The 19,312-nt window shown below is 46.4% G+C and overlaps 1 protein-coding gene across 1 annotated transcript in view; it reads right to left on the reverse strand.

Moving 5' to 3' along the window:
- Nucleotides 1–19,312, reverse strand: part of slc35f4 (solute carrier family 35 member F4) — a 210,542-nt gene that overhangs the window by 50,788 nt on the left and 140,442 nt on the right. Inside the window, exons 2-3 of the mRNA XM_068039212.1 lie at nt 17,140–17,437; nt 14,645–14,864 (exon numbers count right to left, since the gene is read on the reverse strand). Coding sequence (XP_067895313.1) covers nt 14,645–14,864; nt 17,140–17,437 — 518 coding nt within the window. The remainder of the gene's footprint in view (nt 1–14,644; nt 14,865–17,139; nt 17,438–19,312) is intronic.

Here is a 19,312-nt window from a genome sequence, read left to right on the forward strand (position 1 = left end):
GGAAGAGTAAGAAGACAATGACAATGAAGACATTCGATTGCACAGTCACAGCCACTAGCTCAATATTGACACTGCACATATGAGTAGAGGACAGAGGCGAGATCGGCATGTGGTGAGACACCAGACACAAGTGCGGTGCAACCAGGCAGGGGGGAAAGGAAAGTACAGGCGCTAGCTCACCAGTGGGTGAGTTCACACACTAGTTCTGCTGCAGAGGACTCAAGTGATGACTTCGATGGGCCAGGCTACAGAAGAAGGCTGATGGGGTGTACACAGCCAAAAGTTTGGTGCACTGGAAAGCCTACCAGAAAGCCTGAGTTCAATTTCAAGGAGAACCGAGGAATCCAGCACTAACTTGGCACAAGGCTTTGTGCAGAACTTGGAGCCTATCCTTTCCAACATGAAATGGGTGGTCACCTCCATCTACACACCTGTGATGCAGCATCGGATGACCAATGTCCCAGCTTCCATTACGGCCCAAGCAGCATCCACCCAACGTCTGTGCACAGCAGTGGAAGCTCAGAATGCTGTCATGCAGTCTCAGCTTGCTGCCATGGAATCTGAGACATGCTGCCATCATGGCTTTGGACACCAGTGTGCAAAGGGGATTCCAGGGCAGCAACCTGTTCTCCATCTGATCTGCTCCCTAACAACCCTCTGCAGATATGGCCTCCTGTTGAGATCCCTTCTTCCCTCCTCCCTCTTCTAGCAAATTTTCTTGCTCTGCATGGCCTTTGCTCATTCTCCCAGTCATGCTTAATGCCAAAAGAAAGCCTTATTAGCCATCCACAGATGGAAACAACTGGTCTGTGCATTAGCCTTTATGTCAGCAAGAAAGTCCTTCAGCCCCTGCCAGACCACTCCCTGTAGATTACTGAAACTTTAATCAACTACAAAAAGCACCCAAAGTAAGTAGTTGATGATCCCTTTAAACACCGCTATTGGGAGATGATGGGAGGTGCTTTTCAGGCTGCTGAACGTATGCAGTTGTGGGAGGTTAAGAGAGGTAGTAGGCTGGAGCGTGCAGCTCCAAAATGGCAACACTGCTCTGTACGCTGCTGGCGGATGTTAGGTGCGCACACGTTAACTCCTTTACCAATCTGGTGACCAGCACACTTCACGTCAGAAGTGGACACCATTTAGGAACTTTATGGGGCCTCATAGTGCCCAAGAAACATGCGCTACTGAGCCCAATTTCACCCTCAGGGATTCTAATTAAGGCCAATCTGACTGAGCTGTTGGTTCAGTGGTTGGGCACACTTAGGTCTAGATTTTGTGTTGGAGGTGGGGAAAGCCCGCTTCTGCCTTTTCGTGCCCCCCCCCCCACCCATCCCCCACCACCAGAGCATTCCTCAGGTCTTTTTACATTGAAGTTTCAGAACCAGGATCCCCGTCCTTTTAAAGAGGGGGATCCCAGCTCCAGAGCTGCCGGACAATCAGAGGGAGCGGTGGCCACTGCTGATACAGTAGAGGCCTTGGACTCATGCCCAATGCTGAAACCCTGGACCTCAGGTAAGTGAGGTGGGGTTGCCAGGGCCAGTTGGAAGGTCTTGGCAAGGGGAGTGGGGTTGGAGGGTCCAGGGGGAGGGAGCTACCGGGGGCTAAAATGGTTCCCGGCGGGCTTCCTCTGTGGGCCACAGATTGCCCATGGAGGAGGGACCTCCCCTCCCCCAGGCCGGCATGGAGTGCGCCTTGTAAAATAAGGCGCCCTCCCTGTGTGGTGGAGGCATCCCCACCCTCCCCCCCCGCTGCTGGCAAAGTCCCACCAGCAGTGGGAAGAGGCCATTAATTGGCCATTTATAGGGAAGATTGCTTGACGACAGGGTGGCAATGGGCTTTCCGTACCCCCATCGTGATACTCCGTGTCCACCCCGCCTCCAACCCTGCCTCAGGGGCCACATAAAATCCTGGCCTTACAATTCAACAATAAATGTAATTTCAAATGTTTCTGTTGGTCCACATGGCAAGCTCTGTTGGTCTGCAGTGTCACTATGCACATGTGCAAATTCCAGCAATTACGCAAGAAGATAGGGATGAGAAATGACGGGCTGAATTTTTATCGGAGGCCGTAGGTCCTGACTTCGGGACCGGAAGTGGGCATGGCTTCCATTGGGGCAATGTGCAGCTGGCTACATGTGATCAAGTTGAGGCCGGCCAATTAAGAGTTTGGAGGCGCGGGGGCTGTCCAGTGAGAGGACAGAAATGGGAGCAGATTTAAAGGGCTGCCAGCCCTGCATTCACTGCTGCCTTCTCAGAAAGAGCCTCTGTCTGACTGCCAGACTGCTGCCAAGGAGCTGAATGGAAACCTGCAAGCAGAATGGCAGAAGAAAGACCCCGGGTGGCCCCACAGTTCAGTGATGCCTCCCTCCAGACTCTCCTCCACGCTGCAAGGGAAAGGTGGGAAGTCCTCTTCCCCAGGGACGGGAGGAGGAGACCGGCTCGCTTGACCAAGCAAGGTTGGCTGGAGATAGCGGAGGAGGTCAGCAGCCATGGGGAGACCCCCAGGACCTGGAACTGGTGCCAGAAACAGGTAAATCACCTGATCTGGTCTGCTAAGGTCCATACACTTTCTACCCTTTGGGCCTTGCATGTGGCAGAATGAGAGGGTGTGTTTGGTGGAGAAGGAGTGACCACCCAGTCGTGGGCAATGGGGTAAGGCAACAGGAAATGCTGCCTGAGGTATGGCTGCATCTCAGTGAAAGGTACATCTGTCATTGGAGTCCCCCACAAAGTCCCTTGAGAGTGGCCGCTTGCAAGAGGCATTTATGTGCCCTCATCTTAGGCTGCTGGACTACCACCAGAATAGCTGTTGTACTTGTCTCCACTGGTAGAATACTTTGTACCTCTGTGTTTACAGGAGAAGACGCACACAAACAAAAAGAGCTGGCCAAGGCTGGTGGTGTTGTGCCTTATTTACATGTCTTGAGCCCAATGGAAGAGGAGGCGATGGAACTGGCAGGGGAGCAAGGCGGCCACTCTGCAGTCATAGGGAAAATGTTAGAAGCTATTATTAAAGATGTTATAGCAGGGCACTTAGAACAATTCAAGGTAATCAGGCAGAGTCAACATGGTTTTGTGAAAGGAAAATCACGTTTAACCAATTTATTGGAGTTCTTTGAAGAAGTAATGTGCTGTGAATAAAGAGGAACTGGTGGATGTAGATTTCCAGAAGGCATTTGATAAGATGCCACATCAAAGGGTATTGTGGAAAATAAAAGTTCATGGTGTAGGTAGTAGCATTTTGGCATGGATAGAAGATTGGCTAGCTAACAGGAAACAGAAAGTAGGCATAAGTGGGTCATTCTCTGGTTGGCAAGATGTAATGAATGGTGTGTCACAGGGATCTGTGCCGGGGCCTCAACTTTTTACATTTTATATAAATGACTTGGATGAAGGGACCGAAGGTATGGTTGCTAAATTTTCTGATGACACAAAGATAGGTAGGAAAGTATGCTGTGAAGAGGACATAAGGAGGCTACAAAGGGATACGGGTAGGTTAAGTGGGCAAAGATCTGGCAAATGGAGTATAATGTGGGAAAATGTGAAATTGTCCATTTTGGCAGCAAGAATAAAAAAGAAGCATATTATCGAAATGGTGAGAGACTGCAGAGCTCTGAAATGCAGAGGGAAATGGGTATTCAAGTGCATGAATCACAAAAGGTTAGTATGCTGGTACAGCAAATAATTAGGAAAGCGAATAGAATGTTATCGTTTATCGCGAGGGGAATTGAATACAAAAGTAGGGAGGTTATGCTTCAGTTATACAGGGCATTGGTGAGACCACATCTGGAGTATTGTGTACCATACTGGTTTTCTTATTTAAGGATGGATGTAGATGCGTTGGAAGCAGTTCAGAGAAGGTTCACCAGCCTAATACCTGGAATGGGGGGCTTGTCTTATGAGACTAGGCTTGCATCCGCTGGAGTTTAGAAGAGTAAGAGGCAACTTGATTGAAACATATGAGATTCTGAGGGGTCTTGACAGGGTGGATGTGGGAAGGATGTTTCCTCTTGTGGGATAATCTAGAACCAGGGGTCATTGTTTAAAAATAAGGGCAGTGGAAGCAGACTTTGAATATTTTTAAGGCAGAGGCAGATAGATTCTTGATAAGCAAGGGGGTGAAAGGTTATTGGGGGTAGGCGAGAATGTGGAGTTGAGGTTACAATTGGATCAGCCATGATCATATTGAATGGCGGTGCAGGCTCGAGGGGCCGAGAGTCCTATTCCTGCTCCTAATTCGTATGCTCGTAAAGCAGATGGCACTAGGGTGTATGTGGCACAAATAAGCCATGGTGCTCATGCGTCCACCACTGGATACATGGAGCTGCACAGAAGGCGTGATTGGAATGTTGTGATGGGAAACCTATAACTCTTCAATCTATCTGTTCTCTCATGCAACTCATGCTCATCAACAAGAACAAAGAGCTGAAGAGACTGGAGGACAGCTGGCCACCTCTGTGGAAGAGGAGGGAGCCTCAGAAGGTGCACTGTCACATCATTCTACCGCACCCTCCACCAGGGCAGATGCTATTACACTGATGAGCACATCAAAGACATGTGCGAACAGCTGACAGAGGCTGTGACAGCCAAGGCCACTGGCTGTTGGAGGCCAGGCCCATGCTGAGCCCCAGGCTGATGATGTGCCTCTGGAGTCACTGTCAACATGGGAAATGCTGCAGTGAGAGATAAGGCAACACCTGGAAGAGATGCCAGAGGCTATGCTTACCCAAGCGCAGACACAGATGGAGGAGTCCATCCAGGCCTTGTGCTGCACTGTCTCTGATTGGTGCACACATGGCTACCTCCATCGAGAGACTGGCGATTCTCATGGAGAGCCTGATCCAGCAAATCACTCATTGGCTGCCGGATGTGAGCGCAGAGCTGCATTCCATCACCTTGTCCATGAGCTCAATGCAGTAGTGGTAAGGCGAGTGGGGAACAAGGCACTATGAATCTCCACCAGGTCCTCATCCCTCTCAGGTCAGCAGTGAAGTACAAGTGTGCCTTGCAAGGGAAGAGGAGTCACTGCCTCCCGCATCTGGGAGCTCCTTTCAGGGTGCTCCACGTGGCGCAGCAGCTCCTCAGCTCCTCTGTTAGTGACGCTTACATCTCGATCATTCCCGATGACAGCAGAGGGCCTTGCAACTGTGCAGGAGGCCCTCAGTATGCCGCGGCCCTCCAGGCCTCAAGCAGCCAGAGGATGGCTGCCAAGGTCATCCCAAGCCATGGGGCAACAAGGTCAGCAGCCTGCCTCCACCTCAACTGACAGCGCAGGGGGAGCACCACGTAGGAGCACCCAGAAAAGATTTAGGTTCACAGGTGAATGTACATTCCAAATGCATAAGGTTGCATTTGGTGTCAGGTGGAATAGAGAAATGATGTCTCCTTGATGCCCTTTAGAACTTCATTTAAACCCTGCCTCTCTCAAGGGGCTGCAAGTGAGGGACGAAGCTGCGAGTGGTCCACTCTTCAGCCTTGCCACTGTGCGACGTGCACCTGGGCGCTGGAGTGGAGAAGGAAGGAGGCAATAACAGGGCTGTTTAAAGGTAAGGCTTTATTGGTGCGGTTGCAGAAGGTGGTCAGGGTCATAGAAAATGTGAAAGTATAAGGGCGCTCCTGCCTTCCTTGCACATATCTCATGGAGCCTTCTCTGCTGTCCCTGGGGCCCTTCATCTGCCACTGTCTGGGAAGCATCCTCCTCCGCATCCTCATCTTTGGAGGAGGCATCACACCACAATATCCTCAATGGCCAACAACTGCACCCTCTGTACAGCCAGGTTGTGCAGTGCACATACACCACCATGATACATGAGACCCTCACTGTGGCGTACTGAAGGGCTCCACCAGATCTATCTAGGCACCTGAATCTCATCTTCAGGAGACCAATGGCCTGCTCAATGGTTGCTTGGGTTGACCCATGGCAGGTGTTGTACCTCTCCTCTGCAAGTGTGCGCAGGTTCCTCACAGGCATCATTGGCCATGTCCTCAGTGGGGAGCCCTTGTCTCCTAGTGTCCATCCCTGAAGGCACGCAGGGGGACGGAAAAGCTCTGGCACCCCGGACTGCCAAAGTATGTGGGCGTCGTGGCTGCTTCCTGGGAATTGTGCACACACCCACTGGATACATTAGCAGTGGTCACAGACCAGTTGCACATTGAGCAAGTGGAGCCTTTCCTGTTGATGAAGATCACTGGCTGGTCAGTGATACCCTTGATGGCCACATGCATGCAGTCGATGACACCTTGCACCTGGGGCAATCCAGCAATGGCCCCGAACCCTACAGCCCTCTCAGCTTGACTGTTTGGATCAGTGTTAATCATACAACCAAGAACCAGGTGAAATATAGAAGGTTTAGAGGGAACTGAAAAAGCAAATAAATGAAGCAAAGAGGGAATACGAAAAGCAACAAAGTTTAATGCAGAGAAGTGTGACGTGATGCATTTTGGTAGGAAGAACACAGAAAGAAAATATAAAATAAAGGGTGCAATTCTAAAGTGGGTGCAGGAGCAGAGGGTCCTGGATGCATCTTTGCATAAATCATTGACGGTGGCAGGACAGGTTGAAAGAGCGGTTAACAAAGCATACAGCATCCTCGGCTTCATTAATAGGGCTATAGAGTACAAATGCAAGGAAGTTATGTTAAACTTATATCCAACACTAGTTCAGCCTCAACTGGAGTATCGTGTCCAGTTCTGGGCGCCACACTTTAGGAATGATTTGAAGGCATTGGAGAAAGTGCAGAAAAGGTTCACGAGAATGGTTCCAGGGATGAGGAACTTCAGTTATGTGGATAGATTGGAGAAGTAGGGACTGTTTTCTTCAGAGAAAAGAAGGTTGATTGGAGATTTGATAGAGGTATTCAAAATCATGAGTGGCCCCGACAGGGTAGATAGGGAAAAACTCTTCCCATTGGTGAAAGGATCAAGAACAAGAGGGCACAGATTTAAGGTAATTGGCAAAAGAACCAATAGCGACATAAGGAAAAGTTTTTCACGCAGCGAGTGTTTCGGATGTGGAATGCACTATCTGAGATTGTGGTAGAGTTTCAACTGAGGCATTCAAGAGGGACTTGAAATTGTTATCTGAAAAGGAAGAATGTGCAGGACTACAGGGAGAAAGCGGGGGAGTGGCAGTAGGAAAATTACTCTTTTGGAAAGCCAGCGCAGAAACTACGGGCCGAATGGCCGCCTTCTATGCTGTAACAATTCTGTGATTCTGTGACACATAGTCGCCGGCCCTCCTGAACAAGGCAATGGTGTCCTCCTTGATACAATGATGTGCCGCAGATTGAGAGATTCCACACATATCTCCAGTTGATCCCTGGAATGATCTGGTGCCATAGAAGTTCAGTGTTACAGTGACCTTCAGTGACACTGGCATTGGGTGTCCACCAAGTCCCATGGGGCTCAACTCATCCTACATCATGGCACACAGATCAGTGACGGCCTCCCTGGAAAGACGGAGTCTTCGAGACACTGTCGCTCGGAAATCCACAGGTAGTTGCGCCTCGGCTGGTAGACCCTCACTGTAGGGTAGCTTCTTCTGTGTGCAGGAGGCTGTTGGCTTGCCCACAGTGGCCTTCTCCAGCGTGCCGTTCCTGAGGCTGGTCCCCCTGTAGGCCCCCAAGTTGCTGGCATGTCCTTGCCTATGCCTGAACCTTTCTCCCTCTATGCTGCTCCTCCTTCTCAACGGGGCCCCAAAGACAGGGTGAATGAGGCCCAAGACAGCTTGGCTCCTCCTGAGTGCAAGGCCTTCACAGCAAACGCCATCCCCCCACGTTTCCCTCAATTGTCACCTCTGATGAGGTGGAACTGCCCCAACGGCATCTGGTATGGCTCTCCCGCAGTGCTGACACCTTTTCCCCCACACCGGACAACAATTCCCACTGCCCTCCCTCCTCCATCCTCCCTGCCAAGCGACGCTGCCTCACATGATGACTTTCCAGTGAAGCCAGCACTGAACTCTCACCTCCTTGCCGCCTCCTTTAACCAGGCGAGTCTGTGAAGCCCTGTGGTTCCCGTGCGCCATTAGTTTGCGTTACTTCGCAAAGGAGTGAGAGCTGAGCGGGCATAAAGAGCAGTGGAGAGAGAGAGACTTGACTTCAGGAAGGAGCGAGAATTGAGAGGGAAAGGACAAAGAACAATCTAGAGTAAGAATAATTAACTCGGGGAAGGCCAACTTCAATGGGGTAAGAATGAATCTGAGCCGAAAAAATTGGCAGGCAAAATGGTTGAACAATGGGCCACCTGCAAAGAACAGATAATTCAGGCAGAGTCAAGGTATATTTCCACAAAGGGGAAAAGTGGGGCAAACAAATCCATAACTCCATGGATGACAAAAGAGATAGAGATGAAGATGAAGAAGAAAAAGTGTGCTTATGACAGATTTCAGGTAAATAATACAATGGAGAACCAGGCTGAATATAGAAGGTTCAGAAAGGAAGTGAAAAAGCAAACAAGAGGTGCAAAGAGAGAGTATGAAAAGAGACTGGCAGCTAACATAAAAGGGAATCCCAAAGTCTTCGATAGAAATACAAATACTAAAAGGGTTGTACAAGGTGGAGTAGGGCCAATTAGAGCCCAAAAGAGGGATTTACATATGGAGGCAGGGGGAATAGCTGAGGTACTAAATGAATACTTTGCATCTGTCTTTACTGAGGAAGAAGATGCTACCCAGGCCATGGTGAAAGAGGAGGGAATTAATACACTAGAAGGAATTAAAATTGATAAGGAGGCGGTATTAGATAGGTTGGCTATACTTAAAGTTGATAAAGCACCAGTGCCGGATGAGATGCATCCAAGGATACTGAGAGTGAAAGTGGAAATTGCGGAGGCATTGGCCATAATTGTCCAGTCATCCTTAGACTCAGGGGTGGTGCCAGAGGACTGAAAAATTGCAAGTGTTACACCCTTGTTCAAAAAAGGATGTAAAGATAAGCCCAACAACTACAGGCCAGTCAGTTTAACTTACGTGGTGGGAAACTTCCAGAAACAATAATTCGGGACCAAATTAGTAATCACATAGACAATTGCGATTTATTTAAGAAAAGCCAGCATGGATTTCTTAAGGGATAATCGTGTTTAACTAACTTGCTGGAGCTTTTTGAAGAGGTAACAGAGAACATTAATGAGGGTAATGCTGTTGATGTGGTGTACATGGACTTCCAAAAGGCATTTGATACTATGCCACACAACAGACTTGTGAGCAAAGTCATAGCTCATTGAATAAAAGGAACAGTAGTAACATGGATGCAAAATTGGCAGAGTGACAGGAAATAGAGAGTAGTGATTAATGGATGTTCTTTGGGCTGGAGGAAGGTTTGTAGTGGAGTTCCCCAGGGGTCAGCGTTGGGACTCTTGCTTTTCTTGATATATATTAATGACCTAGACTTTGGTGTACAGGGCACAATTTCAAAATTTGCAGATGATACGAAACTTGGAAGCATTGCGAACAGTGAGGAGGATATTGTAGAACTTCACAGGATGGTAGAATGTGCGGACAAGTGGCAGATAAAGTTCAATGCAGGGAAATGTGAAATGATTCATTTTGATAGGATGAACATGGAGAGACAATATAAAATAAAGGGTACAATTCTAAAGGGGGTGCAGAAGCAGCGGCACCGAGGGTGTGGTGGGGGGGGGGGGGCGGGTGGTATGTGTGCATAATTCATTGAATATTGAAGATGGCAGGACAGTTTGAGAGAGCAGTTAATAAAGCATACAGTATCCTATGCTTAGAGTACAAGAGCAAGGAGCATATGTTAAACTTGTATAAGACACTAGATCGGCCACAACTGGAATATTGTGTCCAGTTCTGGGTGCCACACTTCAGGAAAGATGTGAAGGTATTAGAGAGAGTGCAGAAAAGATTCACGAGAATGCTTCCAGGGATGAGAAACTTCAGTTATGAAGATAGATTGGAGAAGTTGGGACTGTTATTCTTGGAGAAGAGAAGGCTAAGAGGTGATTTGATAGAGGTATTCAAAATCATGAGAGGTCTGGACAGAGTAGTTAGGGAGAAACTGTTCCTGTTTATGAAAGGATCGAGAACAAATAAGCACAGATTTAAGGTAATTGGCAAGAGAAGCAAGAACGACATGAGGAAAAACCTTTTTACGCAGCGAGTGGTTAGGATCTTAAATACACTGCCTGAGAGCGTGATGGAGGCAGGTTCAACTGAAGCATTCAAAAGGGAATTAGACTGTTCACTGAAGAGGAAGAATGTGCAGGGTTGTGGGGAGAAGGCGGGGGAATGGCATTAGGTGAATTGCTCATTCGGAGAGCCAGTGCGGACACGATGGGCCGAATGGCCTCCTTCTGCACTGTAACACTTCTGTGACTCTGTGATTCTAGTTAAATCGGACCCAGTGAATAAAATTGCTGTCAATTGGGCTGTTAAATATCTCAATTGCCTTCCCGCCGCCTGGATGTGCAAAGTCTGTCCTCCATGTCGGCCACCGACAGTAAAATGCAGAAGGGACATCAAGACTTCCAATCCAACATCTTCCGACCCTATTTGACGCCTCCCTCCCCCCCCCCCCCCATCCCGTAGCCGCCTCTGTTCCCGTCTCCAATGCTGCCTTAGAATTCAGCCCAACCATTCTGCCTATTTTGCTGCGTTCTTTAATATAGAGCAAAAAAGCATTAGTAAGATTAGAGCTGATGATGGTAATGGCCAAGCATTACATTGCTCTGTCAGCTATCTTATCCAAGACATTAGCCTGTTTAAAATGAGCAGGTTTGGTATAATGTCTACTTTTTCATAAACGGCAAATGGAAGTTCATGTTAACATTAATTATTTATTTTTTACTAAGTAAGAAATCTTGCTCATATTTTCATATAAACCAGTACTAATTAAATTATTACATTCTTTATTCCACTATATTAGCCCACATAGCAAATAAATTGGGACACTGGACTTTTTCACAATAAATAAGTTGCACCGCTGCTAAGCTCGGGAAACATGCAACTCTCTGGCACCTCTAAAATATGTTGGAAATGTGCTAATCATGTGAGAAAATTAATTATATCTTTCCTATGTCCTGACTAACAATACATATAAGTAAAACTAGGTGGTGTGGTAGGTTAGAGTACTGTCCTTCACCTCTGGGGTGTGTTTCAATCCAACGCAAGTAAATGCAATGACAGGCTCCTCTCTCAACTGCTTGCAACAGGATTAAGGCCATTAGATAGAAGTTCACATGGCAAAATTGCTAACAAATTGGAAATTTCATGCCATCCTAATAAGGCATGTGGAAAATGGCACTGGCACATTGGTGGAGGAGGGCTGCTTTTCAGAAAGCAAGTTTGAGGTACATTTTGCTGTGTGGTGCAAATTGGGTAAGTGTTTGCTGGGACAATCAGGACATCTACCCAATGCCAGTAGAAGGAGGCTCAAACCATTTTGATGGCCATGGCCACTTAAACCTCGTGGTGGGCTGCCAATGGGAACGTTGATTGGCAGCTTATCGCTTTGATTTCCAACAGACCCAACATCTATTGAAAATGAACTTGCACCTCTTAAAACAAGGTGTGTGTTAAACTTGAAATAATGTTGGCACAATTTTAGAACTTTTTGTGCTCGATGTCTCAAAGGTTCCCAAGTTCAGTGATACAGCAGTGCAGGTTCAGATGGAGCAGGTGAGGGCCTGGAGGCAGGCTCTGTTTCGCCACAAGTGGTGGAAGGGTTCCCAGGCAGATGCCGCAGCAGGTCTGGAGAATGGTGAAAGAGAATGTTAATACCAGAACGAACATCCCCAGCACATGGATGCAGTGCCAGACAAAGAAGTCAGTGGCCTTACCCGAGCAACAAAAGTGAGAATGATATCTTGCTACTCTCTCAGGATGAGACCTTGCAGCACTTCCCCATTGCTACCCTCACCCCAGCAATTCACCCCAGCTCTTGCCCCTCCCCCCAGCTCTTCCCCCTCGCCCTGCACATCTCCCCACCCCTCTGGCACTTCTCTCCCTCGAACAGGACTTATCTCTGTGCCCGACGCCCTCAGCTCCCCAGCACTCAAAACTCTTCCCTCCCTGCTCCACATGTTTCTTCTCCAATTATAGTGGTACGCTGAACCAACACAATTTCTCATTCTAATCACACACTCACCTCCTGCTGTCCTCATAACAGGTGCAAACAGCTTTCTGGTAACAACTGTAAAACTTTTCACTCTTCTGCTAATTGTTTTCACAATTTACATTGGAGCCACTTTATCGCACATCATCACTTCTCCATTTTGCTCACAAATTGCTGCTTCTTTCTCTCTCAACGTGCACACTGCATGAAACTGCCTCACACCTTTGCACAATCCTTTACAAGAATGACACACTAACTCCCTCCTGCAAGACAAGCTGGCTCACAGCATAAAGGAGAAGACCAAAACCAAAGGAGGACAAGCTTCTATACAAGCTCTCATTCAGATGGAAAAGGAAGCCTTAAAGATCATTGGCACAGGGAACAGAAGAAGAATCTGGGTTGGGAGGCCAGAGGCCAAGAACAGAAGAGTTCTGCCTATTTCTCTTACCTGTTTGCTTTCCTCGATCAATCACACATATAGAACTTGTGGCAACCTAGTGCTGCATTATAGTGACACTCATCTGCTCCTGCTTAAGCTTCCCATTACTTGCTGACCTTTTCCCCTCTGTCCTTTCTTCAGTTCTATCCCATAAATGCCGCATAAGGGTCAGTATAGAAATCGACACCTCAGGTGGGATAGATATTGAGCTATAGGTGTCTGCACAGGATGAATCACTCAGCACCATTGAGCAAGAGCTAGCGCTAGTGGGAAGGACAGACCAGGCGACAGTTGGCCAGAGGGAATGCTCTGTTGAAGAGGATGGACATGCAGACTTCAGTGGACAGCCTTTAAATAAAACATCTTCCACGTGCACAATTACTCAAAGCACTGGATTGCCTGCCTTAGAGCTGTTGCATCAAGTTGAAGATGATGGGGGAGTTTGCTTCCAGCTTCTGTGCCATACTGGTGCAAGGCATCAACACTCTGCAGTCTAACATGAACCAAGCAATTCTCTCGATGGGCATTGTAGCTGGGCCCTCTGTCCAGGAGTTTGTGGCACCAGCACCAGTGTCTTTTATTGCCCATTCTGTCTTTGGGCACCATCATCTTCAAAAGGTTGGGAGAACGCATTGATAGGGCCTTCAATTCCATCACAGATCTCCTATAGCCTGCTCTCCCGCAGATCCATGGGAGTGTTGAGCTGCTTGGGAGCAGCACTGTCGCTATGGGAGTGGCACTTGTTGCCTTCCCTCAATAATAACATGCCTGCTCTCCTGCCGTCTCAGTTAATCTTCTTCAGCTTTCCAGATATTTGCCAATGATATGACTACTTGTAGGTGAGTGCCTCTTTAAATACCACCACTTCCAACTTGTACTGCTCAGTAGTACTGGACGAGTCCAGCAGTCACTGAGCAGGTCCAGCAGTGAGTTTTCACCAAGCTGAAATGTTTGAAACTGGCGTCAGGGTTCTACTGATATTTTAAAAATCCAATTTTCCTACTGTAATGAGTCTCCTGCCTCTTTCAGGCAGCTGCTCTGTCCACTTATGTCTAGTCCCCAATGGAAATGGTGGTGGATAAAGTGGCACCAGAAGTAGGTTCTGCTCTGCAATTTTCATAGCACAACCGCCCTGCCCTCTCCTCCGCCCTGCTTGTAGTCTGGTAATATATTGGTTATGTTACTGGACTAGTAATCTACTAGGCCTGGAGTAATAATCTGGGGACATAAATTCAAATCCCACCATGGCTGGCTGCTGGGGAATTTAAATTCAATAAAATAAATCTGGAATAAAAAAGCTAGTATCAGGAATAGTGACTATGAAACTGCCAGATTGTCATAAAAACTCATCTGGTTTACTGATGTCCTTTAGGGAAGGAAATCTCCTGTCTTACCTAGGCTGGTCTATATGTTACTCCAGACCTACAGCAATGTGGTTGACTCTCAACTGCTCTCTGAACTCAACTCAGTTGTATTCAAGAAGGCAGTTCACCATCACCCTCTCAAAGCAATGACTACTGGCCTTGCCAGCAACACCCACATCCTGTGAATGAACAAATAAAAAGGTTTATCTTCAACATTTTAGGCCAGATGTCCCTGCACCTGGGCATATTAGATTGCCCGGAAGTATAGAGAGAAATCAGCCAGAAGGATGGCACGCCCTGCTACGGGTTCAGCTGGATTTTCCATCAATTAATTTATGTGATCCTCCCTGCCAAAAATTTATTTCTGTGGTGCAGGTAATCCAATACACCCATGGGCAAGAACAGGAAAATTTGCCTATTATGTTATTAATGCATACTTATTAAAAATATCTTCTCAGTGCTGTCAACCTTCAAATTAGTGAACTAGACCCACCCTAAATAAGCCATCTTAATCCTACTGTAGGGAAAGACATCATTTTCTGTACAACTCTGTGGTTCAGGGAATGTCCTTCTGCATTATCTTAAACCATAATTTCCTCAAAATTTCACACAATGTGAGTAACATTAATATGATTGATCATAGGTACAGGAATTCAATTGTCAGTCATTTTTCTAATGCTTCTAAAATAGATTTACTGTATGTTAAAGACTGTATTGCAGTTTTTCACCTGTGGAAAAAATGCTTTCATTGAATCACAGGTACTTACTCTAACTCCCATGAACTTGTCTTTGAGCACAATCCAAGACAGCAAGAAGACAAATGCTTTGTTGCAACAGAAGAGGGCAGTGACATCTGTGGCTGTTAATTTCTTCAGAGCCAGTAAATATAGGTAATTAGTTAATGTCCAGAGGATAGAAAATGGGGCTGTTCTTTTCAGAAAGAGTTTCAGAGTCAATCCTTCTTCTCCAAAAATTCGACTGCATTCCCTGTGGGCAATGAGTAGATAGATATATAATCAGAGATACATGTACCAGTAACTTCTTGCACTGCATCTATTCTTAACATCAAACACAAGTGCCTACTACACAACCAAATCAATATTTCTTTAAATATTTTGTCTATCTAGCATTTAAGTTGAATGACATAGCGGATCCTCGTTCATGTGGACATAGATAATTCTTCTTGTTTGGCCTCCTTGTCTCGAGGGACAATGGGTAAGCGCCTAGAGGTGGTTAGTGGTTTGTGAAGCAGCGCCTGGAGTGGCTATAAAGGCCAATTCTAGAGTGACAGACTCTTCCACAGGCGCTGCAGATAAAATTGGTTGTCGGGGTTGTTACACAGTTGGCTCTCTCTTTGCGCTTCTGTCTTTTTTCCCACCAACTGCTAAGTCTCTTCAACTCGCCACTCTTTAGCCCCACTTTTATGGCTGTCCGCCAGCTCTGCCGATCACTGGCAACTGACTCCCACGACTTGTGGTCAATGTCACAGGACATTGTCACGTTTGCAGATGTATTTAAAGTGGAGACATGGACAGCCAGTGGGTCTGATACCAGTGACGAGCTCGTTGTACAATGCATCCTTGGGGATCCTGCCATCTTCCATGTGGCTCACATGGCCAAGCCATCACAAGCGCCGCTGGCTCAGTAGGGTGTATGTGCTGGGGATGTTGGCCTTCTCGAGGACTTCTGCATTGGAGATACGGTCCTGCCACCTGATGCCAAGGATTCTCCGGAGGCAGCGAAGATGGAATGAATTGAGACGTCGCTCTTGGCTGACATACGTTGTCCAGGCCTCGCTGCCGTAGAACAAGGTACTAAGGACACAGGCTTGAAACACTCTGACTTTTGTGTTCCGTGTCAGTGCGCCATTTTCCCACAGCCTCTTGGCCAATCTGGACATAGCAGCAGACACCTTTCCCATGCGCTTGTTGACTTCTGCATCGAGAGACAGGTTACTGGTGATAGTTGAGCCTAGGTAGGTGAACTCTTGATAATTGGGTTGTTCATTTAAAGGAAAATATTTCCAAGATATACTAATTGATTCCCAGTGTATTTGAATCATTTTTGATCCGTTTCCTTAGTGGCATATTTATTTCAGTAAGTGAGACAATTTAATTTCCAGAAGGTGCCCCAGTTAGCAGGTTTTAACTATAAAATTATATAGAAATTTGGATTGTGATTGTCCAACATCCAGTTCCGAATGAGCAGAGATTTCCATCAACTAAATATTGAGAAGACAGAAACCAGTGCCTTCGGTTCCTGTCACAAACTGTGTTACCTAGCAACCAACTGCTTGGCTTCCCCTGGTTGCTGTCTGAGGCTTCAGCAACCTCGGTGTCATATCTGACCCTGAGATGAGCTTCCAACTACATATCTGCTTCTTCATTAAGACCACCTACTTTCACCTCCATTACATCACCCCTCTCCACCACTGCCTCAGCTCAACTGCTGCTGAAACCCTCACCTAGGCTCCTCATCTATGCCTTTGTTACCTCCAGACTTGTCTACTCCAATGCTCTGCTGGCTGGTCTCCCATCTTCCATGATCCATAAACTTGAGCCCATCCAAAACTCTGCTGCTTATGTCCTAAATCATACCAAGTCCCATTCACCCATCACCCCTGTGCTCAGTGGCTCCCAGTCCAGCAACGCCTCTATTTTAAAATTATCATCCTTGTTTTCAAGTCTCTCCATGCCCTCATCCCCTTCCTATCTCTGCAACCTCCTTCAGCCCTACAACCTTTCGAGAGCTCTGTGCTCCTCCAAGTCTGGGCTCTTGCACAGCCAATTTTCATCTCTCCATCACTGGTAGCTGTGCCTTCAGCAGCCAGGGCCCTAAACTCTGGAATGCTTTCCCTAAACCCCTCTTCTTCACTACCTCTCTTACCTTCTTTAAGATGCTCCTTAAAACCTACCTCTTTGACCAAGTTTTTAGTCATCTGACCTACTATCTCCTTATGTGGATTGGTGCCAAATGTTGTTTGATAAATCCTCTTCTGAAGCATCTTGGCAGGTTTTACTATGTTATAGGTACTATATAAATGCAAGATGTTCTTGTCATTGTTGTTGAGAGTGAGACATGTTCCAATCTGTGACTATGGTGACAATATGAAAATGTGACTGTCATCCTACGAACAATGTGCTGATAATGCAATCAGCATTAACTCCCTGGTGTAACAAAAATTAACAAATCTACTAATGTATAATTTTGAATTGCACAATATCTTTTAAACATCTTATTTAACAAAAAGAGGAATCAGTACCTAATTTTTTTAATTAGTGTCTGTTTTTCCTGTGCTGAAGCCAAGTGTCCCGAGTAGTACACAGGGAAAAACATTATGTTCCAATTTGTAGAGAACCAGGTCATAAAAAAAGGACAATGGAAGTTCTTGTATGTGACTTTGACAATCTGTGTAGTACCAACCCAGGAGGAAGATACAGAAAGAATGACCAGAAACCCCCAGAAAATCTTGAAGAATGCAGAGGTGCATGATTGACAGCGTGTCTTAACATTATTATCCGGATTCAAATTTTCGGTCCGATTCTCCGAAGCTTCTTCTCCTAGAAAAATAAAAAGAAGCCATTTAAAACACAAAAGAAACGTGGGCAGGTGCAAAAGCATAATATACACTATTATTTTGGGTGGGAATCCTAGGCACAGCTTTGATTGTAATGAAGGTATCTCACCTTGGTTACTTCAGCATTTTTATTACTTAAGGGCAAAAAGAAAATATCATCTGTGGGCAGACTTCTCCTGGCAGATGAGTTTAATAAAATGCGTTTTGAGAATTTTTGCTGTGTGAATATAATCATTCCTGCCCCCTTCATTTAATAAAGGTATTTCAAGGCATTTACTCATTGCCTTTAACATCGGCATACAATCTTATTAGCATCTGTTATTCATAAAATCTAAGCAGTACACTTGGTCTACAATAACTCTTGAGATACTTGACAGCAATGATTGCTTTGAGATCCTTCTACCAGTTTTATACAGGGAAATAAAACATAGGAACATTAGAAAAGGAGTAAGTAATCCTCATTGAATCTGCTCTGCTGTATTTGTTAGCCATGGCCAATGTTTCCTCTAAGCTGTGCACGTGTGTAGTGATGCAACGGTCTGGATTGCACCTCGTAGTGCAACGCACAGGTTGCCCACAACCAATGTTTCCTTTAAATTCATGTGTGCGCAGTCATGCAGAAATCTTGAATGTAGTGTACAGTGCAATAAACAGGCTGTGCGCAACAAAGAATAATTAGAAGGAACATTAGCCATGGCACCTCTATCTACTTAATCCAAATTGTCTGGCCTTGATCTATAGGGCCAATTTTCCTGGAGACAGTGATGGTGAATGAGACACATGGGTTGCACACTGGAATAGCACAGTGTCCGAGATAACTTCTGGCTGCCTTGATTTCTTGTGGAGGATGGGCAGGCGTCGAGTTCTTCAATTGGGTACAATTATGGGGGAAATTGCAGTACTGTTTCGAAACTTGAGGGCCTGTGGCCATTTAAAAGATTTAATAAATGTGGTGGATAGAGTGATACAGCACTGAAATAGGCCCTTCAGCCCACCGAGTCTGTGCCAACCACCCATTTATACTAATCCTACATTAATCCCATATTTCCTACCACATGCCCACCATTCTCCTACCACCTACCTACACTAGGGGCAATTTACAATGGCCAATTTACCTATCAACCTGCAAGTCTTTGGCTGTGGGAGGAAACCGGAGTACCCGGTGGAAACCCACGCAGTCACAGGGAGAACTTGCAAACTCCACACAGGCAGTACCCAGAACCAAACCTGGTTTGCTGGAGTTGTGAGGCTGTGGTGCTAACCACTGCGCCACTGTGCCGCCCATCTTGAGTGTTTTGGCAGGAAACACTGAGCAAGGTTGAATATTTTGAATGCCTGCAACTTAAAACCGAACATTGTCAAGTGCTTCTGAGAAGTCATTACTGCCAGCAGATAATTTTTAAAGCCAGGAGGAAGATTCTGTGGCTGTATTGCAATCTATCACCATGCAAATTAGGAGGGCTGGTCATATGAAGGTATCTTTGACAATGTGGCCAATAAGCTCTGGTACCAGCACTGCCATGAAGACTGGGTATTGTGGTTTCAAGTCTACTGTCAGCAGGTGACCAATTTTTTGACAGCCTCCGTAATAAACCGGAGCCTGCAGAGAATTTGCTCTTCATTAAGGTCTAAGAATGTCCTTGGGGTTTTAAACCTACTCAGCTGGATACCTCTAAATTAGTGCTATCCTTCTTGTGTTGCCTTAATGTTTGTGTATCCAAAAGAGCTTCCTGCTTATCCTCCTTCTCTAGTTGATAGGTCAGTTGTGGAGGGTTTTGAAATGGGATCCCATCATGTAGATTTGACAGGTGTCCTCTGTACAAACAAAATTTATAGCAGACACAGTCCATTTAATGCT

Source organism: Heterodontus francisci, chromosome 9 (assembly GCF_036365525.1).
Source record: "Heterodontus francisci isolate sHetFra1 chromosome 9, sHetFra1.hap1, whole genome shotgun sequence".
NCBI lineage: Eukaryota > Metazoa > Chordata > Chondrichthyes > Heterodontiformes > Heterodontidae > Heterodontus > Heterodontus francisci.